Here is a 27,063-nt window from a genome sequence, read left to right as displayed (position 1 = left end):
AGAGACAAATGCCTAACGCCACGTCCTTCTGCAGCAGAGAGGTGATGCAGATCTGTCAACAGCTATGGATATTAAAATCCTATTAAAAGGGCAAGGATTCAAGTGCTGAGAATCCACACAGAGCTCATGGATCCCACAGACAGTCCAATGACCCCAGGGATGTTTCTAAAATTGTTCAACTCCTATGTTTACTGTTCTCTTTTCCTCATTATCATTTACAAAAATCACACCAAATAATCTGGACTAAGCCAGAAAAGCTTTATCTGATGAGAGGGACAATTCAGAAAGCCAATAATGTATGATAAAGGATTAAAAAAAAAAAGACAGCTGGAAATAACAACCATAATGTTTTCAAGAACATTTATACATCTTTTTAATTAGATTAGCTTTACAAGCAACTTGAGAGCTCTTTCATAATGAAACACTTGCTTTTCAAATTACATGACTTTATAGTCTTATCTGTATATGAATCCTGAAAATCTTTGCCTACTATTGATAAAGGTCTGTGTTTTACAGCTGGTTAATGTATTGAATAAAAACAGCATTATGAAGCTTTATCTTTAACCAGGATTAAACACATATAGGCCACAAATAGTTTTAAATTTTGTCTGAAATAGAGTCCTGCTTGGTGACAAGTTAACAGTCCCACTAACATGAAATGAATGGATATTAAGGAAATGGCCGTCCTGATTTCTTGATCTCTTCACAAATGATTTCCAAGAGAGTATATAAACTTTTCCAAAAAATATACAATTTAAGACCTGTCTGGAAAGCACAACCTACAGATAGTAGAATCTGATACTTTTTACAACCGTAGGGGTACACATTTGAATGACAATAAGGGGATCCCAAATTAAAAGGCTCTGGCTGTATATCTTGACAATCAAACAAACCTCCAGTCAACATAAAACAATTTCTACTAACCCTAAAAAAGATAGTGCTTTTGAATTGTGGCCTAATGCTGCGCACTGTACTATAGACCAGATGGCAAAGACAACTTGCACTCCCGGGTTGGGCTGGCAGAGGCACTTACTGCAGAGATGTGATGTTATCATCTGGAGGGAGGGGAGGAAGTAGAACAAAACTGAATATGGGCATGGAAAAACAACAAGAAACCATCACTCTCTCCTGCAAATTCTCCTAAGTGAGATCACTATACTGAACATTTAATCCCACCCTAAGTCCACACTGCCAGCTTCACTACACAATTTTCTTTTCATGTTTTACATGAATAGTAATGGCAATCTTTTCATAAAAATTACTGAGCTTCCCATAGAAAAGGTCTCTAATCGAATACAAACTCTACAGATGCTTAAAATGTCTTAAGTTGAAATATACAGAAAATTTCTGTATACTCACATTTTGGCAAAGAAGATCTAGGACAGTGATATAAAACCTAAGTGGGCAAGGTCTTACACCCATAATTCATGCAAAATATGGATCCCAACCTTTGGATTTTGCTAAAAAGCTTAAGAAAGTGAAGTCTAACACATCCGTCCCAATTCATTCTTTAAATAACAGAAGTATGGGAGGCCTTGTGTGATTTTGTAATATTCCTTCTTTGTTTACAAAGTAAGTAAGAAAACACATGAAACAAAAATAGAATTATCTGATTTTGCACTTGCTTTGTTTTTCTGCGCTAAACATCTTTCAGTACAGGTAAGAAGGCTGGCATCACATCTGGGAAATGCCTCAACAGGTATCTGAGGAGTTGCTGCACATTAAGTTGGTAAAAACACACTTCGGTTTCAATGAGTACATAATCTCCCCTTTGATGCTCTTCAATGGAGACAAGGTTCTTGTCTGCAGATCGGATAGATCACAGTAATAGGATGAAAACAGATCGGATAGATCACAGTAATAGGAAGAAAACATAACAGCAAATTTGGAAGTACAATCAATTTAAGAAGAAGCAAAAGGAAAAGACTTAGAAATGGGACATTACTGTCTATATCTAGAAGACACATATACCTGAAAGCTTAAGAAAGCCCTTATCTTAGGAACTTGAAGCTGAGGATAATCTCAAGTTCACTGAGTGCCAGTCACTTTAGTTTTTAAAAAATTTAACTTAAACCCCAGTCTAGACAACATGATGAAAACCCATCTCTACTAAAAACATAAAAATTAGCCAGGCATGGTGGTGTGTGCCTGTAGTCCCAGCTAGTTGGAAGGCTGAGGCAGGAGGATCACTTGAATCTGCGAGGCGGAGATTGCAGTGAGCTGAGAATGCACCACTGCACTCCAGCCTGGGTAACAGAGCAAAGGCTTTGTCTCAAAAAACAAAAACAAAACAAAAAAAAAAACATTAAACTCTTCTTATTGTAACTTATTAATTGTAAAACATTAACTAAAAGTTACTGATAGTAAATGGGGACTGTTTTATAATTAGGTTTCATTACTAGCAATGTCAAAAAAAGCAGCAATATTTTTAAGAGTTCAAATTAGTGTAGGATAGAAAGGACTACAAAACAATCTGATTTTTCAGTTATAATTAAAGTGCTCCTTTTCTTAATTAAGTAAAATAAAATTAATCATCAGTCACTGGCAACAATCATTATTAAGAGGTCTTTTAGGGCAAAATTTAATAATATGAAGAGGTTTACAAAAATAGATTGATGTTATTTTGAGGAATAATACTGTAATTTTTTCTCAATTCAGTTTTGATAAATTGTACCTAATCATAGAAAAAATTATCCCAAATTCAAACTTGATATAAAAAAGGGAGAGATGAAATGAACTCGGCTAGATAACAGATCTGGCAAAATATAAGAATGAAAAAAATTCTACACAGGGCACTTATTTCATATCCAGATGTAAAAACCATTTTGAATTGATAGCTTATCTTCTTCCTGTAGGCAATCACAGATTCGAAGTTGATCATGCAGTACAAAGTCACAGCAGTCAAAATCTTCTGTTTGATGCAACACAAAAAGTTGTTTGTTTCCTTATTAAAATGTGAACTGGTTGTCTATTTTTCCTTTATCCCATTTATTCATATTCACAAGTTAACAAATAGTGTCAACAATTATTGTAGGTGAAGTGGGGTATTGCTGGATCAAAGGCTCTATAAGACGTCTTTACCAACTGAATCTGAAGGTTTATTGAGTTCAACCCTCACACCTTTTTCACCTGCAAGGTAAAGAAAATTAAAATAAAAAATTCATTCATTCACTAAGCACCAGAGAGCTTCTGCTACTGCTTTCCACTGAATTCCTAATAGTATGGATAATATTTCAACTTTGCAAACATTATCTGAAAACTATCACACTGGGACTTCCAAACACTTCCCTCAGCAACTATTGTGATGAGTGCATTACTTTCAGATGGTAAACCTTCAAGGGTAAAACCGTCCTCTACACAGAGATAATGATTTTGTCTTTTTATTTTAAAAGCCATTTGAGTTTCTTTAACAGAGTATTCACTGTCTGTGAAAGCATAATAATTAGCTTCTGCCACAAATAATGGCTTTAAAAATACATAGAAAACGCATGAATATTCCATTTTTATGTAAGATTGAAGTGAGAAGAGCAATGGCTCTGGAAAATACAGCTCATCAGTAATGTGAATACTCAGTGGATTCTTGGAGATAGAAAGTAGTTAAAGAAAAGAAGGTAAGTGGTCCATCAGATGGGAAACAGAGCCCCTGCTCTTGGAGAGGCAGTCCATAAGTGGAGGAGAAAGGGAACTGGCATAATTGAAGAATCTTCAGGTTCAGTTGGAGTGCTGACCTATGTACACCATTAGCAGATATGTAATCTACATGTCTGTGTCATTAACTGATTTTGGTATTTCAATTCATCTTCTTTGTATTAATTTTCTTCATGTCTATATTCAACATGGAAGACCTAGAGTACCGTTTAGAGCATATATACATTTGAAAAGGAAAGGGTATTAATTTAAGGAGCAAATGAGAGGAAACCAGATGGCCATTACCTAGAGTTTAGTAGCCTGTGACTAAAAATAATAATCACAGAAAACTCAGTTTGTATTTGAATAATTTACTCAGACTTCTTTGCCTCAAATTTTCTGCATTTTTTGTTTTATAATTCTTTTGGTTAAAGATAACAATGAAGATGACTTAAGTCTTTAAAAAAAATAAGGCAAGTAAGAAATCTGATAAAAAACAAAAGTAAGTATTCATGGTATTAACAAAGACTATGCTTGAGTTTCCTGAAAGCATCACCTGATCACAGGGTATTTCTGTACCAATATATCCTGGCCCCAAATGACGTTTACCTGTTAGATATTTTACTTTAGCTCGTGCTCTCTCATCTGCATCAAAATACCAAACAGTTATTGCGTACCTAAAAGAAAATTTAGAATAGAATAAGAATGATCACACTGTGGGGAAAAAGTGGTATTTTGCTGCAATGGTATCTTAAAACTTGTAATGCCAAAGTTATGCCTAAACTGGAATGATATCAAAGGATACATTTATCAGCTTTCTTATACAGTGACCTCAGTGGTAAACGGTATAGCTGAGAACCAGGAAAGGCTAAAATTGCTGTCTGAGGTTGATGAGTTTTTATGACTTTCTTAACACTTATTTCACTCAACTATACTTTTTGCAAGGCAACTGCAGATCAGAAACAGACAATTGGCTGGGCATAATGGCTTATGCCTGTAATCCCAGCACTTTGGGAGGCCAAGGCAGGTAGATCATGAGGTCAGGAGTTCAAGACCAGCCTGGCCAATATGGTGAAACCCTATCAGTGCTTAAAAAAAAATATTAGCCAGGCATGGTGGCACACACCTGTAGTCCCAACTACTCTGTAGGCTGAGGTAGGAGTATCTCTTGAACCCAGATGAGGCAGAGGTTGCAGTGAGCTGAGATCGTGCCACTGCACTCCAGCCTGGGCAAAAGAGCAAGACTCCACCTCAAAAAAAAAAAAAAAAAAAAAGGAAAGAGGCAATAAAAGGGTAAAAGAATGACTGTTTAAGAAAAAGCACATTATCAATAGCATAAGTACTAAAAGAAGAAAAGAGAACCAGATAAAAGAACTCAAGGCTTTGCAGGCAAATAGTTTCAACAGTCTCTGAGGACATCACTATATTATAGCAAAGAGTAATGATGGATGTTTATAACCTTGACAGAGTTAAATTAGGCTAAGAATTCTTAAGGATTTGTATCAAAGCAATTACACTGTGTTTTGTGTTTCAACTTTGTCTAAACTTCATTTTTCTGAAAATCTGACTTATTTAGAATATCTCATTCCAATAAGTGAGGCATTAAATATTGGTTTATTAAATACTACAAAAGACATAGTTATACCTTCTGATATAAATAATGGGAAAATGTACAAATGCTATAGGAAGTGAAAGCTTGTTACAAATCACTAGTTCCTGAGCAGAATATAGCCATTAGTTCAAACATATTGTGGATTCTGGCCAGTGGTCACAGAGGAAAAAGCAACACTGATCAAATATAGAGCCAGTAAATATAACAGAACGAAAAATCATGTAACATATTTTGAAAAGTCAAATGTAGAGCAGGGTCAGAGTCTGGGAGTTTGGACAACTGGGGAGCCTGAGGTGTACAGACCCCCTGCTGGTACATCAGAGCTGAGATCTAAGGCGGCCTCCTGACTTCCAGACTCTGCTCTTTCCAGAGCTCCACTACCTTTCTTATCATGTGGCCTCTTCTCCTTTTGGGTGGCCTTGGAAATAGGAAAGGTACTCACATACATAATTTTATGTATCTTTTGCCCATGCCCTAAACTTTTAGTTATTTAGCAATCCGAATTCTACTATCTGGATCAACTCCCCTCTACATCCCCAAGTCTTTAACAGAAAGCAACTTACCTTATGTCATTCTAACTTTCCAGCCTCATCACCCATTCTAGGTAAGAACAGAAAAGGATTCTACTTCAAGAATCCTTTTCCTCACCTGATTTTCTGCAGCTTAACTTGAAGAACCATGACTTTTCCCCAGTGCTTTACTAACACAACTGCACTCCTTGCCTCTCCTCACCTAGGCCAGCTGAGCTTCTCCCTTCAGGGTGCACTTGCCCATCTCTCCAATGTGGCACCACCTTCCCTCCTCTTAACTCCTGTAGCACTTAGCCTCCAGGCCATCTGGCATTTATTTACTACTCCCAAATGTCTGTCATTTCATCTAGAAAGGACACAACTAAACCACACTCAAGACTTCATAAAAAGGAAGGTCTATGAGGCTCAGAAAATCTTTACAGAAGCAGCAGGGGCAGAGAAGGCACTGGGAAGAGACATGGGATTGAAAAGGGCTATGATGTGACAGTTTTTCTTTGATTTCCATTCAGGGCTTCTTATGATCTCTGGCTACAACCTGCTTAGCCTGCTACTCACTACATGAATTAGGATGCAGGCAACACAGTTCAGAAAAAAAGAAGAAAAAGGCACAGCTGATAATCAAGTCATTAGAGCCTCTCATCATTACTAAAGCCAACTCTCCACCCAGCGCATCTAAGCCTGTGCCTCTTCTCACCACCCCACCATTGCCTAAGTCAGATATACAGCAACTTAATGCCAGGAGCGCACTATCAGAATGTTCCAAGACCTTTCCATAATAAAAAATAAGTACTTGCTGGGTGCGGTGGCTCAAGCCTGTAACCCCAGCACTTTGGGAGGCCGAGGCGGGTGGATCACGAGGTCAAGAGATCGAGACCATCCTGGTCAACATGATGAAACCCTGTCTCTACTAAAAATACAAAAAATTAGCTGGGTGTGGTGGTGCGTGCCTGTAGTCCCAGCTACTTGGGAGGCTGAGGCAGGAATTGCCTGAACCCAGGAGGCGGAGGTTGCGGTGAGCTGAGATCACGCCATTGCACTCCAGCCTGGGTAACAAGAGCGAAACTCTGTCTCAAAAAAAGAAATAAATAAATAAATAATTATATTATTTTTCTAAAAATATTTACTTTCATGACAATGCCTATAATATCCTGTTTTGACAGCCATAGCATAGGATAAATGGTTTTTTAAAAAAGCATTTAAAATAAAGCACTAAACGTAATAGGTTACAAATACCTTGTAGAAAAAGTGTAATGAAACAGATGCTCATTATTTGTAAGGCTAACAGGATCATTTTTCTAACATTAACTCCCACACGTGGTAACCTGCTCTCTACTTTTCTTTCTTCTATTTGTTTTTCTCTTCACTTCTACTCTCTGGTTACCTCTGATTTTTCTACTCTGTATCATAATTTTCCTATGTTGTCCCTATGTCTTTTCTCCCTCACCATCTTTTAAAAAAGCTACCCTTTTCCTTCTTGGTCTTTCTCTCTTCCAAGTAAAATACTCATAAAAAATCAAAGAACAGACAGTAGTTAAGAGATGCACAAAGCAAGGAGAGAGTGCTAGAAAGATGGGAGGACCTGCTGGGCGCAGTGGCTCACCTGAGGTCAGGAGTTCAATACCAGCCTAGCCAACATGGTGAAACCCTGTATCTACTAAAAATACAAAAATTAGCTGGACATGGTGCTGTGTGCCTGTAATGCCAGCTACGTGGGAGGCTGAGGCAAGATAATCGCTTGAACCCTTGCGGTGGAGGTTGCAGTGAGCCGAGATCACACCACTGCACTCCAGCCTGGTGACAGAGCGAGACTCCATCTATTAAAAAGGAAGGAAGGAAGGAAAGAAGGAAGGAAGGGAGGGAGGAGGAGAGGGAGAGAGGGAGGCGGGGAGGAAGAGAAGGAGGGAGGGAGGGAGGGAGGACCTGTGCTTCCCTTTCTTCAGAGTGGCTGTGCAAAGAAACACACATTTAGTATTGTTAATAAGTCTTATATAATTATTCGAATTCAGATGACTGTGCAACATAAATCTTACACAATTATTTAAATTAAAATGACAGTGAAAAGTACCTGGCAGGAAAATACTCATTAGAAAGCTTTCCGTTTATCCTACAGATTCTCTCCTATCCTACCATACTCTAAACCAATTTTTTTCTGAAAAGGAATACTACCTTGTAGCATATGCTGGTTGTACTTCATGAGGGTTGCGACGGTCAGACCAGAAAAACAGCAGTCTATCAAATTTGGGTTCAATGTCAGCAAACTGGGCTTTGCCTTCTGGAAAAATTCGAAGTATACCTCCACTTACCTAGGAAAAGAGCCAAATATGTAAGTAGGAATAACCAAAAATGCTACAAAATTTAATTTAGGGGGCAAAAAAAAAAGATAATTTCAATGTCTTAATTGGATTGTTCACAAATACACCTCACTTAATAAGGTATGAAGATGAGCTGCAATTTTAAAAGTATACGCACTAATGCAAGGAAAAATTTACTTCTTATTTTGATAATTTTATTTATTTATTAAGATGGAGTCTCGCTGTCGCCCAGGCTGGAGTGCAATGGCACAATCTCAGCTCACTGCAACCTCCGCCTCCTGGCTTCAAGCAATTCCCCTGCCCCAGCCTCCAGAGCAGCTGTGATCACAGGCGCACGCCATCATGCCCGGCTAATTTTTACATTTTTAGTAGAGATGGGGTTTCACCATGTTGGCCAGGCTGGTTTCAAACTCTTGACCTCAGGTGATCTGCCCACCTCAGCCTCCCAAACTGCTGGGATTACAGGTGTGAGCCACCGTGCCCAGCCCTTTTAGGGATTTTTATAAAAACCTGATGAAACACATGAATGTTATCTGAATTTAAAAGTCTTAAAATGATGCTTGAAAGTTCTGAAAACTACTAAACATTTATTTATGTATGCTAATGATTTGTTTAACTCATTCTTAAAATAGATACATTTCAAGAAATTTTGACAAATTATTAGAATTAGATTTCAAATAGTTTACCACACTTTAAAGTTCAACAAACAATAGGATAGTGAGAAATACTTTTTATTTAAATAATTCAATGTATCAGAAAGTGTCATCATTTATTATGACCATCATTATCATCAGGATTACCATCACCATCAGCATGCTGTTCATGAGAACCTGTGACTCTCCCTTTCCAGACTGGGCTTGATGCACAGATGTCTACCTGCTTGTGAAACTTGAATCTGGATTATTATTTACCTGAACACCAACTAGGCATCAAATCACACTGGGAACTGTGGTCAGCTCTGGGTGCAGAGTAGTGAATAATGCAGACAGACTTTGTCCATGTGGTGTTTATGATCTGGGAGTAGTCAAAACCCAGTCAACCAAATAGAGCTCCTTACTCCTGAATAACACTCCTAAGCAGGTAGACACTTGAAAGAAACTCTAACACCTGGTCAGGACAGTAAGGAGTTTGAGCCTAAACCTAGAATCTACAGTTAAAGAAAGGGTTTATCAGGATCACCCTCAGGTAGGTTAAATTCTAGCTACTCTGATGCCCTTGCCAATTTTCCTCTCAGCTTCCAGTTGTTGAGTGATTCCTCAGGCAATTATGCAAACATCTAAAGAACCTCCAGACTGACTGAGGACATGTCTTCTTTCCTTTTCCTTTTTTCCTGCTCCTTTCCCTTTGACTGAAGTCACTGGGAGTACCACAGGTGACCTGCTGAAAATGTTTTAAGAGAAATGGTTACTTGACACTTCCACTCTTCCTCTGGGAAACTTTCTCTGACCTCTGAATTAGGTGGCCCTCCTGTGCACTCTCATAGCAATCTGTCTTGACACTTGGCATAACCATCTGTAACTGTCAGTCTTTCTGATCTGTATCCTCCAATAGAACCTAAGCTCCGCCAGGGCTAATTCCATTTCGGCTATATCCCTAGCATCCAGAACTTCCGGCACAATAAATACTAAGTGCAATCTTGCAATAAAAATTTTCTATTCTATATATAAAAACATTAGGGACTTTTCTCTGCCTATGTCCTAATTTAAAACCTATATATTAACAACTCTAAGTCTCATAAAAATTGTAAGACCAGCCTAGAAAAAGCCTAACAAAATCTAGAAGTTAGAAGTTGATAAAACATAGTTCTAGCTTTCTAGCTCTTTGCAAAATCTGCCAAAATGTCAACTTTTTAAGTTTTAACTAAAGTTATAGCAATCTGTTTTTTGTATTTGAGCCTTGGGCTCAAATAAGAAATTTATTTCTCTGCTTCAAATTTTGAAAGCTGTAACGGAAGAATCATGCTTGTTGACGTAATGCCTCAATATATACTTAGCAGTAAAGTTAGCTCCATTTTTAACTTGGACTAGGACAGAGAAAACGCTTTTATATATATATATATATTTTGAGATGGAGTCTTGCTCTGTCATCACTTGCCAGGCTGGAGTGCAGTGATGCAATCTCAACTCACTGCAACCTCCACCTCCTGGATTAAAGCGATTCTCCTGCCTCAGCCTCCCCAGTTAGCTGGGATTAAAGGCACACACCACTACGTCCAGCTAATTTTTGTATTTTTAGTAGAGACAGAGTTTCACTATGTTGGTTAGGATAGTCTCAATCTCTTGACCTCATGATCCACCTGCCTTGGCCTCCCAAAGTGCTGGGATTATAGGCATGAGCCAACACACCCAGTCAAGAAAATTCTTTAAATCAGTGTGTTTTAGAAAGATTACTGGAGCACTGTGAGCATATCCTAAACGTATAACACTTTTTAGGGTAGGATTAGGTTTTTGCATATTTCAGACTCAGGCAGTTTCCATTTGTGTGTTTGGGGGAGGTGGAGAGAGAGGTGTTTTAAAGATTATTTGGTTTAAAAAAAAAAAAGAAAGTCACCCTGGCTACACAGGTATGTTCACTTTGTGAAAATCCACTGAACTGTACAAGCCACTTATCCATTTGAATGTTATACTTAAGATTTTTAAAATCAACCATAGTCTATACAGTCTCTAGTGTAGTAATATATGACATACTTTTAAAAGTCATTTAAATTTAATGAGACTCAGGCTAATATTAAGGAAATACATATTTAAAACAAGGGAGATTAAATATATTGTACATTCTAATTGGTTTTACAGGGCTTGTCAGTATTGATAAACTTCTGGTTTTTTAATAATCAGGGAAAGATGAAATCCTGCCTCCAATATTCAATTCAACAACTCAATGCCATATAATATTTTTATGAAAATGTCAAGAACAACATAGCAAATAATCTTTAACAATTATCTACAGGTAATCTCCCCCAAAAGCCATTATCAAACAACTGTTCTCAGAAGTGTTTTTCTAAAAACTATTAAAAGAAAAATATTTTAATAAAGGTCACCTTTCTAAAAAGTTAGACTTTAGATAAATTCTTTAATATCTGAAAATAAATGAATCTACTTTTTAAGATATATCAGTACTTTTTTATATGGCTTTATTGAGGTATAACTGATATACAAAAATGCATATATTTAACATTTACAATTTGATGAGTGTGGACATATATGTACACACCCGTGATACCATCCATCACCCCCAAAGTAGTAAACATAACCATCACCTTTCAAAGTTCCATTTCCTTTAACCTCGTGTGTGTGTTTAGAACACTGAACATGGAATCTACCCTCTCAAAATTGAAAGTTCAAAACACTACCTTGTTAACTACAGGTTTCATTATGTTATATAACATAGATTAGTATTTGTTTCATTTTACAAATATCCACTCCTAATACCCGAGACTAAAAACAAATTTAAGAGGAAAATTTTTAACTGTGCCTGTGACAGTCTCACCTATAAGAAGTATGAAACTTAATGCTTTTGAGAAAAAGACACCTGTAAGAAAAAAGTCAATGCTCAATTAAGCTGCATACCTTGGCATCCCAGTCTTTATTTAGATAATATATACATGTCACACATCTTCCGTCTCCATTTGGATTATCAACATGACGTACATAACCCGTTCCATTGCCCGGATAACAAGCAACCATGGCCTGTAATAATAATGATGATGATTTTTAAAGTCCATGTATAAATAAAAAGAGAGAACAGCTAATAAATCAGATGTTTGATTTTTGGCTACTGATTTACACTTAAATTCTTCTAATAAAAATAATATTTTGTAGATAAGAAAGGTAAGGCTATCCTACATTAATATTTATAGAGAACACAGGATAGGTCAGTGAACAATCCAAGGACTGGTGAATTGTGCTTCACAGGGATAACTCCAAAGGTCAGAAAAATTTCATGGTCCTATTTTCACAATCTTTATACATATAGATAATCAAGATCAAGTGAGTTTTTGTTCTGCTACATGGGAGATTTCTCTCCTCCTTGAGCTCACTTCAGAACACCTATTTTACCATCTGACAGGTGAATCAACCCAGTAAAACACCCCATCTGACGCTGTCTCTGAATGGTACCAAATTATTATTATTATTTTTTGAGACAGGTCTGGCTCTGTTGCCCAGGTTGTAGTGCAGTCGTGGAATCATGGCTCATTGCGGCCTCAAGCTCAAACAATTCTCCCACCTCGGCCTCCCAAGTAGCTAAGACTATAAGTGCATGTCACCAGGCAGGTTAATTTTTGTATTTTTTGTAGAGATGGGATCTTACTATGTTGTAATAGGGATAATTTAAAAAGTCAACTCAACTCCAAACATTAACTCATTTAGTCAGTGATTTTTGTTTAAAAAAGGACTAAACAAGTTAGCTTATGTTTACCCTCTTTGAATCAGAAAATTATTTGCTCAGATTATAACAAGATGTGATTCAGAAGATTGATAGATATTCAGCATGAAGGTAGAAAAGAGGCCCAAAAATAAAAAGCACAAAATATCCTCCATATTCCAGGTGTACATGATAATCAACTGAAATTGGTGAGAGTATTTTTTATTATGAAGAAAATAGACAAAGATGTTCAAGGTTATGAGCTATTCTTGTTTTTGATTGTTTGTTTTGATGGAGTCTTACTCTGTCACCCAGGCTGGGGTGCAGTGGTGTAATCTCAGTTCATTGCAACCTCCGTCTCCCAGGTTCAAGCAATTCTCCTGCCTCGGCCTCCCAAGTAGCTGGGATTACAGGTGCACGCCACCATGCCTGGCTAATTTTTGTATTTTTAGTAGACATGGGGTTTCACTGTGTTGGCCAGGCTGGTCTTGAACTCCTGACCTCAAGTGACCCGCCCATCTCAGCCTCCCAAAGTGCTGGGATTACAAGCGTGAGCCACCAGGCCTGGGTGGTTATGAGCTATCTTTGAAGTTCTTTATTTCCTCATGTATTAAAGCCAATGAATTAGTATAAAGTTGTCAAACAATAACTGAATTGTTCTATCATACTAAAGATAAATGTTAATTTTTAAAATTCACTTGCTGGCCGGATGTGGTGGCTCATGCCTGTAATCCCAGCACTTTGGGAGGCTGAAGCGGGTAGATTGCCTGAGCTGAGTTTAAGAGTTCACAACCAGCCTGGGCAACATGATGGAAACCTCGTCTCTACTGAAATACAAAAAAATTAGCCAGGCATGGTGATGTACGCCTGTAGTCCCAGCTACTCGAGAGGCCGAGGCAGGAGAATTGCTTGAACCCAGGAGGCTGAGGTTGCAGTGAGCTGAGATTGCACCACTGCACTCCAGCCTAGGTGACAGAGCAAGACTTTGTCTCAAAAAAAAAAAACACTAAAATTCACTTCCCATCCTTAAGAAACTAAGACACTAAAATTCACTTCCCATCCCTAAGAAATTAAGAGGCATCTTAAACCTATATCCTTATTTAAAAATCCTGTTTTCCTAGACACTTCAAATTCACTGCTGTTTATGAGAAGCAGAATTTTTGGAGAACATTATATATGTCTCTATTTTTCCTGACTCCAAACAGACTTAACAAGTTCCTTCTTTTACCACCGGAGGTTGATAATAACCAGGGGTATGGCATGGGCTTAGTGGGTTTAAGTGCTCAATAAATGATGAGCCCAAATAATTTCCTTGTCACTAGCTGTATATAAAGTTAAGTATATAGAGAACAATGACATGATATTCTTGAACAGTGGATGACATTTGAGTTTAGACTTAAATGAAGGGAGTGGCAAGTTGGGCAACTCTCTGAAGGGATAGCTTATGTGGCAGAGGCAAAATGAGTGCTCAAAGTCTAATAAGGCAGGAAACAGCAGCAGGCCAGTGTGGCTGGAACACAGAGAACATGGGCCAACATGATCAGAGAGGAACCAGGTAACCTAGGGTTGCAGGGCCTGATAAGCCACAGGAAGGCCTTTGGATATTGCGCTAAGAAGTGACAGCCAATAGAGAATGTATCTGACTCATGTTTTAAGAATATCAGTTTCAAGTCTGTATGAATAAAAAGAAAAACAAACACAACAACCTCAATATTGCTCACCACCTAACATTTATTGGACACTTATTGTTTGCCATGTCCTAATTTAAGTAATTTATGCGTAATAAGTTGTCTGAGACAACCATGTGAGGTAAAAAGTATCATTGTTTTCATCTTCATTTCACTGTTAAGAAAACTGAGGCTTAGAAAGGCTAATGAGTATTCTCAAAGTCACATGACAGGGAATCTGGTTCCAGAGTCTACGGAATTAACCACTGTACTAGATTGCAGGAAGGAAGCGTGAAAAGAGAAGACTAAGTTAGCTATTGCAGTTTCCAGGCAAGAAACAAAGAGGCTGAACCCAGAGTAGCAAAGCGGGGTGTATTCTGAAGGCAGAAAACCAGCATGATTTGCTAATGGGTAGAGAGTGAGAAGAGTCAAGAAAGCTTTTGGGGTTTTCAGCCTATGTGAATAAATGAATGGAGTCACTGTACATGTAAATGGAAACACTAGGTGAAAGAGCAGTTTTAATAGCATGTGTGGGTAGGAGAGGAGTTTCTCAGTAGTTGTCAAAATGTGCCAGACATCCCAGAATAGAACAAAACTGACGGCACCAGGATTGTGTCCCAACACGGGATCTGTTTGTATTAGTCACTTCTAAACTGCTTTCCTTAGAGTCCTAGGGCCCTAGGGTTCCGTGGAGGATATATAGGGGTGGGGACTAATTGGTAATGAAGTGATAGAGAAGAGGCCAAACAAGCAGGTTTTATCCCAACCTTCAACTAGAGGCAGTGCTTAGCTGTTTCCTATGTAGTATTTGAATTCCAAGTGAGGCTTCTTTGAAAAAATAAAAGGTGCAATAAAGAAAAGTTTTAAATGTTATGTTTTGAAGAAAAGTTTTAATAAGTTTAATGTAATTGTGTTAATTAAGTTATATAATCCCCAGTATAGCTCAGTTATCACCATCTAAATGTATTGTTCAAAAATGACTATTACCACTGTAGTCTCTCTTTTTTTTTTAAATTAAGAGACCTGCAAAGCTACTGAAAATTAAACCACTGTAGTCTTATCTGGCATTCCCTAGGTCCCCTGTGCTCTGCTCTGGTGACAGGAATACTGAAAAATGAGGAGAAAGGAAGAAGGGAGAGGGGATGAGTGCTCCACAGGGCCTGCATGAATCTGCCAATTTAATTAACTTGCCAATACTAGCCTCAGGAAAGGCAGTAGTTCATGATTATAACTGTAAAAAGGATAACAAGTAAAACACCAGCATAACCCTGTAAACTAGAAAGCCTGAAAAAGAAACAATCCAATCCACTACTAAATAATTCTGAGGGAAATTACTAATTTGCCATCTTGTAGAGACACCAACTTTAAATGTTTCAATTTCTCATTGAGAAAAATCTGCTTATACATAAACAAAACACCACTATTTGTTCTTTTCTGGTATGAAAATATACGTAATTGAGGATGTTCTTTTTTATGTTTTCAAAGACAAGGTCTCACTATGCTGCCCAGGCTGGTCTTCAACTCCTAGGCTCAAGCAATCTGTCTGCCTCAGCCTCCCAAAGTGCTAGGACTACAAGCGTGAGCCACTGTGCCTGGTTGATTGAGAATGTTCTTAAGATAGGAAACAGCATAAATTTGTTTTTCACTCTGAGAATAAAAGGAAGGAAGAGGTCTGCAATGCTTCTGAGGAATCTAAGAGACATTTATTTCTAGCATTACTAGACTTCAATATGAAGCTGAACTAGGAAACTTATTTTTCCTTTTTGAACCGAATTACTTTAAAACAGAGATACAAAGCTCACAAAACTTTGATGGGTTACAGAACTACTATTTTTACCATGAATGAAGGGAAAAGATTTACTATCTGAAAATGTGCCCTATTAAAATATATTATCAAAGTACTATGCTTTGACATAGCACTATGCCTTTTGTAGAGCTTGACAGCTAACATTTACTGATCACTTATCATAGGCCAGGCATGGATTACCTCAGTCATTCTTTACAGCAAACCTTAGGTAGGTACAATTTCTCCTTCCCCCATTTTAGAGACCAGAAAACTAAACTAGAGTGAAAATAAAAAACTTGCTGAAGGTCAGAGACTCTATGTGGCAGAGGCAGGATATGAACTGAGGCAGTCTAGATAGAAAAACAACTTTCTCTTCTTCAATTCCTTGCTCCAGTAAGACATGTATATAGTCTGCCCAAGAGTTCAGATGAAATTGGTAATGCAGACTCCTAAGTGGCCCACCACCTGCTGTAGTGGCACATGCTCATTATGCCTAATGCCCAAGTCTCCCATGTCAAGATGTACAGTAGGTCCTCACTTAACAGCCTAGATAGGTTCTCAGAAACTTTAAGTGAAACAATGTGTAACAAAACCAAGTTTACCACAGGCTGATTAACATAAAAGTTAAGCTCCTACAGCATATTTGTGCCCACAAAATGTTGCCAAACTTCTAAAGACTAAAACACTTCTAATGGTAAACACTGAAATAAATGCGAGCTATATATACATTTAAGAAAGATTAATAAAAACAAGGTAATTATTTATGCAATTAGTCCAGTTTCGGGTTGCAGATGGTTGGAGCCTATCCCTGGAGCTCAAGGTACAAGATGGGAACGAGACTTGGGCAGGATGCCATCCTACTGCAAGATGCACTCACACACACTCACATTCACTCATACTAAGACAACTGAGATATGCCAGTCCAACCAATGTGTTCATCTTTGGGATGTGGGAGGAAACTGGAGCACCTGGAGAAAACTCATATGCATGAGGAGAATTTGCAAGCTCCACACAGACAGTGGCCTCAGCCAGGAATTGATTCTTTCTCCCTCATCAACATATAACAAAATGACACTGAAAAGAATGTTATTCAAGAATCTGCTGTATTGCATATGGTATTTTTCAGTTCTACAGCTATACCTTTTAAGTCTCTTCCCTATCCACTCCCAAGGCACACCAAAAACATCACTATCACTACATTTGGGGTCTATAAAAACCTGGTTCAAATATGGAAGAAAACAGGTCATGCTGGTAGGCCATCCAGGGGGGGATTTTCAAAGGATAGTTGGAAACGTGAGTGTGGAACTCCGAAAAACAAGTCATGACTGGAAATGTAAATTTAGGAGCCATCTTTGCATGTGACAGTTGAAGCCATGTGCCTGCCAGAGATTGCAAGGAAGGAAGTATAGAGAGAAGAGAACAGAAGACAGATTCTTACGGAACAGTCACTTAGAGTAAGAACTCTTATTCTAAATAAGAGTTGATAAATAAATAAAGTTGTTGCTTTCTTGACCACAGTAAACAACTAAGTGGTCAAAAGCTTATTTACTGTAAATTATTTCTGACTAAGTTTTTGACTAACTCATTTCTTAGTGTAACTGATAAATTTCTTTTTTCAAAAAAGACATAAGGGCATATAGGTTGTTTCCTTAAAAACTAAAAAATGCTCTTATAATAATACTGTGATCAAAAATAGTTTTGAAGGTTAATCTTTGTAAGTCCTTGATATCTTTATAAAATTAAATTACTATAAGTGAAATTATTAGGTCTTAAAGCTTTTTAATTGCTGAAATGTTCTCCAGAATGATTGCATGAGCTTATATTCCTACTAGTTTTGTATGGGTGCCCACATCTTCTTAACCATTTGTCAACCCTGGGTAGTAAATTTTAATCTTTTGAAAATAGCTCAATTTGATAGGTAACATTTATCTTACTGTTTTAATTATATCTTATACTTTTAAAAATTAGCATTTTTCATATTTATATTGGCCATTTAATTCTTCAACTGCTTGCTCATATCCTTTATCCACTTTTCTATTGGGTTAATCTTTTCCCTACTGATTTATGATTATTATTTTAGGGTCTCACTCTGTCACCCAGGCTGTGTCACGTAGTAGCGTGATCACAGTTCACTGTAACTTTGAACTCCTGGGCTCAAGCAATCCTCCCAAGTAGCTGGGACTACAGGAACATGCCACCACACCTGGCTAATTTTTTAATGTTTTGTAGAGATGGGCTCTCCCTATGTTGTTCAGCCTGGTCTTGAACTTTTGACCTCAAGTGCTCCTCCCACCCTGGCCTCACAAACTACTGAGATTACAGGTGTGAGCTACCACATCTGGCCCCTACTGATTTTTAAGAGATCTTTGGTTATTAACCACTGTCATATGACACAACAACAATTTCTATCTTTTATTCTTCTTGTGTAGAAGAGTATGTTAATATAAAGTTTTTATTATTTGTATAGGAAAGCAGCATATAATTATATTAATTAGCAATGTAAAATTTTTTAAATCTAAAAGTCTTCCCATGTTTATAGAAATATTAAAAATGCAGGAAAAAAAGATTAAAGAAGAAATAGCATTGATTCAAATAACTCTCCAAATGGCCCAAGAATTATGAATTGTTTAACAATCTAATACCAAACTACTTTCCTTAATGGCCCTAATTCTAGCCCAAGATAAAAATCTTAAAGACACACTTACAAATCAACTTAAATGTGATGCTCCGAACAGACAGTATAATCTAGAGGTACAAAATGATGCCTTAGTACTCTCTGAGCTTTCATTTCCCTTTTAGCGAAGAATTGATAAAGTTACACTTTACAAACGAGGAATCCGTCTGGTGAAACATGTTATATTTTGAGCTGTCTAGCTCTGATGTCACAACAGAGATCTACAATTTGTTAACCTTAGCTATAATTTTACCAGCACCACACAACTCTTCCTTAGGTTCCCAAGCAGGGCTCTGGAGTATTTATACCACACATACCACTCCCACCGCAAACTTCATGAGGAAGACAGAGCAACCTCTCCCCACAAGAAGACGGGGGTTCCTGAGCAGGTCCCAGCTTGATCCCCACCCAGAAAATTACAGGATCTCATTCCAGCCCATGCAAGGAAGTATCACTGTAAGACAGGTGCTCCGACAACTATGGCAAACTTATTATATTATTAATATAATTCCTCGGCAGAGTCTGCAATTTAGCATTAAAAAAATGCAAACAGAACAACACACTTAGCTGCTTGACATTACAAACATTCATTCTGGTACTTCTTGAGGCTCACTGAGCAGGTACTGCACTAGGCATGACGACAGAGAGATTATAAGTTAAACATCTATTTCAATTCCAGGGTCTAGAAGAGAGTTATGATTTAAATTCTTTTAGTTATTTTGGCACAAACAGTGTTAATTATTATTTGATTTAATGGACTAGAGGACATGGGTAAGAGAGGTTCCTCCATTCATCCTGGAGCAGTTAGTTAACATGCAAGACCAAGACTGGATATAAATAATCATCAGTTAATGGGGAAAGCTTGTAATCAAAAACCTTACTCCAGTGAGACAACTCAAGAAGCTTATCTCACCTCAAAGCCAGAGAATTTGCTAATTAACATAGTGTTAGAAATTATGACAGTATTAGAAAAGAATGGTGCTCAAGAATGGTGTTACAGCTACACACACTGTATAGGGACCACTGCTCTTATGTGAACATATACATGAATCTAGTGAATCTAGTGGCCTACTCTAAGGGACTGTACCCTGAGCCTTATGACTCCTGCTGGTTCTGTTAATTCCCCATAAAGAAATTCTGTTGTCTGATTCCAGTCAGGTTCAGCTGAATCCTAAAGGCATACTACCATTTTTGCTTTAAATAAACCTTTCATAAAAGGTGCTTGGCAGGCCGGGCGTGGTGGCTCATGTCTGTAATCCCAGTACATTGGGAGGCTGAGGCAGGATCATCTGAGGTTAGGAGTTTGAGACCAGCTTGGCCAACATGGCAAAACCACATCTTTACTAAAAATACAAGAATCAGCTGGGTGTGGTGGCACACGCCTGTAATCCCAGCTACTTGGGAGGCTAAGGCAGGAGAATCGGTTGAACCTAGGAGGCAGAGGTTGCAGTGAGCCGACACTGTGCCACTGCATTCCAGCCTGGGCAACAGAACGAGATTCTGTCTCAAAAAAAAAAAAAAGATGCTTATCAGATGTTCTGAAAGGATAGAAAGTAGGAATTTCATCCACCTAATAAAACAGTATTTTTGTGCTTGCTTGCTAATAATTTTTTTTTTAATGTGTGGCAGAACTCAGTATGAGTTTTGTTTTCCCAGTTAACATGCCATTTAGAAGCTTGATTCTAGGGGAAGAGATCTATAACACTCATTTAACTGTAGCCTCCAAATGACAGCAGTACCTCTCAATGAATGCCTTATACCTGTAAACAACTACTGGCTCAGGTGGGGTCACAACAGGCAAACAGTTATGCAAAGGCACACAGTACAAAGTAATAAAGACCACAACAGAGTCTTACTTATACAGGGTACCCAGACAACAAAGACATAATTAACTCTGTCATAGGGATTGGGTAAAGAAAGACTTTACAGAAAAACTGACATATGTGCAGAATTTTGAAAGATTAAAAATAGAAGTTTTCCAGAGTAGAAGATTCTATTCTGTACAGGGAAAAGAATATTTGCGAAAACAGAATCAATATGGAGCCCTGAGAGAAAATCAAATAGAAAAACTGTTGGAAGATGAAGTGCAGTGTGGAGCAATAGGGATGGGGCAGGAGAGACAGGCAGGGGCAGCTCATAAAGGCTCTCACTGACTCACTGAGGAACTTGACCTTGCAGGTCAGTGTTGGCCAACTGTGTTCAGTAAGAATCACTTGGGTTACTTCCTAAATTATAACGATTCTCATCCCCTCTGCTTGAAATTATGGCATGAAGCCTGAGATCCCTGTACTTTTTTCTCCTTAGTCATTATTCCTTCATAAGAGATCTTGTACTTTAAACAAGCACTTCATTCTAGTCAGCAAAAGGCAAGAAAAGGATTTTGAATGATAATAATCATTTTTCCAATTTATAAACATCACTCAATCTACTTGTAGAGGATGGCCCAGATGACACGGAGTAAGAGGTTATGAACACACTGCTGACAGATGAGAGCCAGAATAAAAGGGAGTGAGAATGGAGAGGGCAGGGCAGCTTAGCGCGACACTAAAGAGTATGAAACAGAAAGAATGTCGTGTTGGTGAGAGAGAAATAACTTATTTAAAAAAATTAAACCCTAAAAATATCCACTATGTGTTCATTCATTCATAAATATTTTCTGAGCACCTACTATATGTCAGGCACTGTTCCAGATCTTAGAGATACAATAATAGAAAAGACAACAAAGTTAATGCTTTCAGGGAACATTTATCTAGCAGGAAGAGAAAGAAAAAAATAAGTCAATGTATAGCATAATATATGGTAGAAGATAAGCATTACAAAGAAAAACAGAATACAGAATGGGGGATACAATGCTAGAATGTATTTATAGGGTGGCTGGTCAGGTAGACCTGAGTGAGAAGCTGACATTTAAACAAACTTGAAAGAGATGAAGAAATGAATTTTCCAGGCGGAAGGAATAACCAGTGCAAAGAATCAGGTGGCAATGGGCCTGGCATATTTGAGAAAAAATAGTCAGTGTGACTGAAGAGGAGGGAGCAAAGCCAACAGTGGAAAATGTAGTCAGACAGGTAAGGGGTTGGGGACACAAATCCTGGAGGGCTTTAGATACCACTATAAAGATTAAGTCTGGTTGTCATGTAGAGCAGGGGCTGGCAAACTACAACCCACTGGCTGTTTTTATAAAGTTGTATTGGAATGCAGCCACACTCATTCAATTACATATTCTCTACGACTGCTTTTGTGCCCCAACCGTGCAGTCTAGTAGCTATGACAGAGACCATGAAGTCCACAAAACCTAAGTGTCCTTGACATAAAAAGTTTCCCAAGTACCGATATGCAAAATATACTGAAAGCTGGCAAGAGCTGAAGGCAGAAGAGTAGTTAGAAGGCTTCTGCATAAATCAGGTGTGGTATGATGATCACTTGGACAACAATGGTATCAAAGAAGGTGGTAAGAAGTGATGGGATACTCATACTATTTTAAAGGCAGAATAAAGCAAGACGTCCAGAAAGATTGGTATGAGGTATGAGAGAGAAGATGACTCTGAGGTTCTGGCTTGAGCAATAGGAGAAATGTAATTACCATAAACAGATGAAGACAGCATATGGTACAGACTTAATCTGGAGAATGGGAGAAATCAGGAGTTCAGTTTTGAACATGTTCAGTTAGGGTATGTGTAAGGCATAGTGCTTGGAAGTGTGAGTAGAACAGAGAGGAAGACTATCATCCCAACACAGATGACAATTAAAATGACCAGACCATGCATTATTTCACTGGGAAGAAGGTTGGGATCAGGAAAGGCTTTCTGAAAATTGAGTTTTGAAAGAATATGAATCAGCCAGGTAAGGAAGGAAAGAGAAAATATTCCAAGGAGAGAAAAGGTCATATAGCATAGTGTGTTTGTAGACCCATGCTGTGTAAACTGCAGACAAGGGTGAGCTTGACATGTGAGACAAGGAAGGCGACAGGTAAGGCCGGTCATAGCTCTGGCCCCTTCCCAGACCTTAGTAAGCCCCAATAATGAACTTAGATTTTAGTGGGTAACAGGGAATCACTGAAGAGTTTTAAGCAAGGAAGTGACACATTCAGATCTAGAGGTTTTCATTCGCTTGGGTAGATGACTGAGTGGCACCATTTTTATAGTACAGCTATAAAGCAATGAGTTAATAAGACTGGTCAGAAAACATGTAAATCAGGCTCTTAAGAATTCAATATCTGGACTGGGTGCAGTGGCTCATGCCTGTAACCCTAGCACTTTGGAAGGCTGAGGTTGACGGATCACCTGACATCAGTTCGAGAACAGCCTGGCCCACATGGTGAAATCCCATCTCTATGAAAAAATACAAAAATTAGCTAGACATGGTGGTGGGCACCTGTAATCCCAGCTGAATCTCAATTCAGAAGGCTGAAGCAGGAAAACTGCTTGAACCCAGGAGACGGAGGCTGCAGTGAGCCGGTGCCAGTGCACTCTAGCCTGGGCTACAGAGTAAGACTCTGTCTCAAAAAACAAAACAAAACAAAACAAAAGAATTCAATAACTGCAATAAAAAGGAACTAATTTTTTTTCTTTTCCTATTTTTGTTTTCCTGAGACACAGTCTTGCTCTGTTGCAGGAGTGCAGTGGCATGATCATGGCTCACTGCAGCCTCAGACACCTGGGCTCAAGGGATTCTCCTGCCTTCTGAGTATCCTATTTTTTTTTATTTTTATATATTATATTTTTAAAATACTATATATTTTTATTTTTTTTATAGAGGCGGGGTCTTACTGTGTTATCCAGCTGGTCTCAGACTCCTGGACTCAAGTGATCTACCTGACTTGGCCTCCCAAAGTGCTGGGATTACAGGCATGAACCACCATGCCCAGCTGATTTTTTTCAATACTAATGTAACTCCCTTTGTGGGCAGATAACCAACCAAACACTTTGGAAAAGTTTTTTTGTGGCATGATGGACAGAGATTCAAGTCACAACTTTTAAAGTCACCACTTTCATAAGAGTACAAGTTCTATTTGCACAGAACTCTAGTTCACAAGATTTACAAATAGTTATCTCATTTCAATTCTGTAACAACTCCATGAGGTATGCAGAGAAGTGACAATCTCCATTTTACAAATAATTTTATCTAGTCTTGTTTTAAGAGTGGAAGTGTTTAATCTGTGCATCTATACCACTGCAGGAAGAGTGTGGTTTATGTAAGGACCAGATCTGGTGTTAGAAAATAATGAGGAGTCTGTTTCATGTAACATTAACCTCATTCTACTTTTATCACTTTGACTTAGTTTAATGTTATTTGTTTTTTCACATCATTCTTAGAAAAGTTACTTAATTATTTATATATTGCCACACCTACACACCCTCATATTTTTTTCTGGGTTTCCCCAACCAGACTGTAGACTCCAAGAAAGCATGAACCAGCTCTTATTTATCCTTGTACTCCTATTGCCAAACACAGGCACTCAACTATCTACTGAATACATCAATTAATGATTTACCTTGAGAGAAACAGAGATGATAGATTAGACAGATAAAGAAGGGTAACATAAACATCTTTAATACAATCCCAAAGTCCTGGGATTACAGACGTGAGCGCCACCATGCCCAATTGGTTTATCTTTAAAATAAGGAACCTGGACGACACAATCTTCCAATCTAGCTCTAAGCCTACACATTCCATCAGGTGGCGCTTCTGATCTAGGAGAGATTTAAAATAAAAACCAGAATTTTAAAACTGGAAAAGATCATAAAGGTCTGACCCAAACTCTTGAGAGAGGAGAATCTGAAAGGACAAAAAGCTGGGTCTCCTCATTTCCAATCCTGCACTGTTTGCTTTATAGTGACATATATCAGACATTTGAGACAGGATTAAAAGAAATGCAATTGGCACCACATAGCCCAAAATTGTGAAAACCAAAATAAAATGTTTCTTGGTAACTTTTATCATTCTAAAAACTCAAACTCTGTTAGTCACTGCAAAACACAAGGTTTTAATGCTTAAAATAAGCATCTTAAAAATAAACCACATGAGATTATCTTTTTACTTCTGCGAATGATCAAGTCAAATTAAGCAAACAGCACAACCTGAATAAATTTTTGTTATTATTATCATTATTTTATTATTATTATTTTTTGAGACAGAGTTACACTGTTAACACTCAGACTGGAGTGCAATGGCCTGATCTTGGCTCACTGTAACCTCTGCCTTCTGGGTTCAAGCAATTCTCCTGCCTCAGCCTCCCGAGTAGCAGGGACTACAGGCGCACACCACCATGTCCAGCTAATTTTTGTATTTTTAGTAGAGACAGGGTTTCACCTTGTTGACCAGGATGGTCTCGATCTCTTGACCTCGTGATCCACCCGCCTCGGCCTCCCAAAGTGCTGGGATTATAGGCGTGAGCCACTGCGCCTGGCCCAGAATAAATTATTTTGATAATAAAAGCCTTAAAAATACACTATTAGCTTTTTACTAAAAAGCCTTTATAGAAATACAAGATTTTAAAACCATTACAAAGGCTAAACAAAGATTAACAAAAACATTTTAATAATCTCTACATATATACTAAAAATGAAATAATCCAACTAGAATTTTACACATTCAAGTATGATATAAGAAGTTTAAGAAAACAAAGAGTTCTAGGATTGGCGTGGCTAAACATAAAAAGCCACTTACAAGATTAAAATATAAAGCACAAAATATTTTAAGAGAAAAACTAAGAACTTAATTCAAAAAATTTCTACTATAATACTTATAGTAAATGCTATTTAAGTCATATTAACAATTATTTATTAAGCATACTATGTAGAACAATTGGTGGCCCAGGTCTGTCTGGTTCACTATATGCTGTCAACCAGTGTAACTAGACAAAATGTGAAAACTACAATGAGAAAATTACAATTAAAATGTTACGGTGGTAATAGGGTGAAGTATGGAGCTGGCCAGCCTGAATTCAACTCTCAGCTCTACCACTTACTAACTGTATTTGAAAATAATGACAGTATACACTTCACACCCTATGGTAAGGATTAAAAATAGAATACATGTAAAAGACTAGCATAGCACCTGGTATCTAGAAAGCGTCTAACAAATGTCACTGATTTTCATCATTACTGACAACCTCAATCTTTATCATCACCCTCAAGCAGTTGCAGGGAAGATTTTCATCCCTGTCCATGTGTAGACAAGCAGCTTTTGTTTGCCTGGCATCCCTTCCCCTTCTTCTCTTTCCAGATGTCTCTTTTACTTGGGAAAGCCTGACCTGTAGTCCTCAATTCTGACCCCTGGGCGAGGTTCACTCTCTACCGTCTAGGCTGGACATGTGGCTCAAGCCTGACCAGAAGTTGGTCCAGAAATGGGCACAGGGCCTAAGCCAATCAGACGCAATGAAGCTCAACTCCAGGATTTTTGTCAAAGCCCTTGGTAAAGAGCAGCTCTCAGTCTGTATCTCCATGATGTAATGCTGAAACTATTCAGGCCATCTTGTCATATCAAGGAGCTTACAAGAGAGTAATACAGAAAAGAAAAGCTGAAGAAATCAAATTTTGATAATATTGCTTGAGCCCATGGTTTCAACTCTGCCACTCAATCAGTAGACCCATAGATATGAAGACCAATACATTTTGTTCTACTTTGCTTAAGCTCATTTGAAGGATTTTTGTTTTGTTTCAGTTATTTGCATCTGAGAAACTCTGTAACACGTCAGGATCAATCAAGACCCAGAAGCTGGTTACCTAAAATACAGTAGAGCTTAGGAAGGGCATGGATTTGGTATCAGAGAGATCTAGTTCCTAACCTTGGTTCTAACAATTACTAACTGTGTGGCCCTAGGCATGTGTCTGATCTTACTTCCTCATCTGTAAAATGGCTTAATACCTGCCTCAAAAGACTGATGAGAGGATGTGATAATGATAATATAAACCCCTCAGTCTTCTTCGTAACAATGAACAATCAATAGAAGCTATTATTATATCACTGAATCCCAAACTGATCTTCATACCTGACCGCTTATGTTCCATGTCCCTGTTTCCAGTGGTCTTAATAGCTATGTTTACCTACATACTCTCCTATCCAACCTCAAATTCAACATTTCCAAATCTCATTCTGCCTCCATGCTTCCTCATCACATCCTCTGCCTTTCCCTTTTAGAAAAAAATGCTCACTGGCGCACAGTGTCTCATCAATTATTAACTATGTTCCCAGTAGTCTTTAATACCATAATAAGTAGGAGTCATCTTAGACTGAAACTTCTTTCCTGTTATCTAATCAGTCACAAAGCCCTGTTTCAAATATCTGCAGCCTGACAGGAAAGAATTTCACTCTCCCTATGGATAAAAACAAGGGAAGGATTCTTCCAACTTCAGGATATGTGACCTTTTCATTGGCTTTCAAGGAGAACTCCAATCCTTCTACTACTTTTTCTCATCTCGGCCTCCTTGTGGCTTCATTTCCTTCCATATTCAGGATAGGTTTTTGCTAGCTTATTTTTTCATTAACCTT

The 27,063-nt window shown here is 38.0% G+C and overlaps 1 protein-coding gene across 5 annotated transcripts in view; it reads right to left on the bottom strand.

Annotated features, from left to right (window-relative positions):
• Positions 1–348: 348 nt before the first annotated feature.
• The window catches only part of EGLN1 (egl-9 family hypoxia inducible factor 1), a 57,706-nt gene continuing 30,991 nt past the window's right edge, over positions 349–27,063 (bottom strand). The window contains exons 2-5 of one of the 5 annotated variants that reach the window (XM_003735291.6): positions 11,648–11,767; positions 7,936–8,072; positions 4,237–4,304; positions 349–3,129 (exon numbers count right to left, since the gene is read on the bottom strand). In XM_003735291.6, the coding sequence (XP_003735339.3) occupies positions 3,065–3,129; positions 4,237–4,304; positions 7,936–8,072; positions 11,648–11,767 (390 nt within the window). In that variant the 3' untranslated portion in view covers positions 349–3,064. The remainder of the gene's footprint in view (positions 3,130–4,236; positions 4,305–7,935; positions 8,073–11,647; positions 11,768–27,063) is intronic. The other 4 variants (XM_035281150.3, XM_035281151.3, XM_054247995.2 and 1 more) reach the window with 4 other exon arrangements.

The sequence above is a fragment of the Callithrix jacchus genome, chromosome 19, assembly GCF_049354715.1.
Source record: "Callithrix jacchus isolate 240 chromosome 19, calJac240_pri, whole genome shotgun sequence".
Taxonomy (NCBI): domain Eukaryota; kingdom Metazoa; phylum Chordata; class Mammalia; order Primates; family Cebidae; genus Callithrix; species Callithrix jacchus.
The sequence above is the reverse complement of the archived record's forward strand: the minus strand, read 5'-3'. Positions and strand labels throughout refer to the sequence as shown.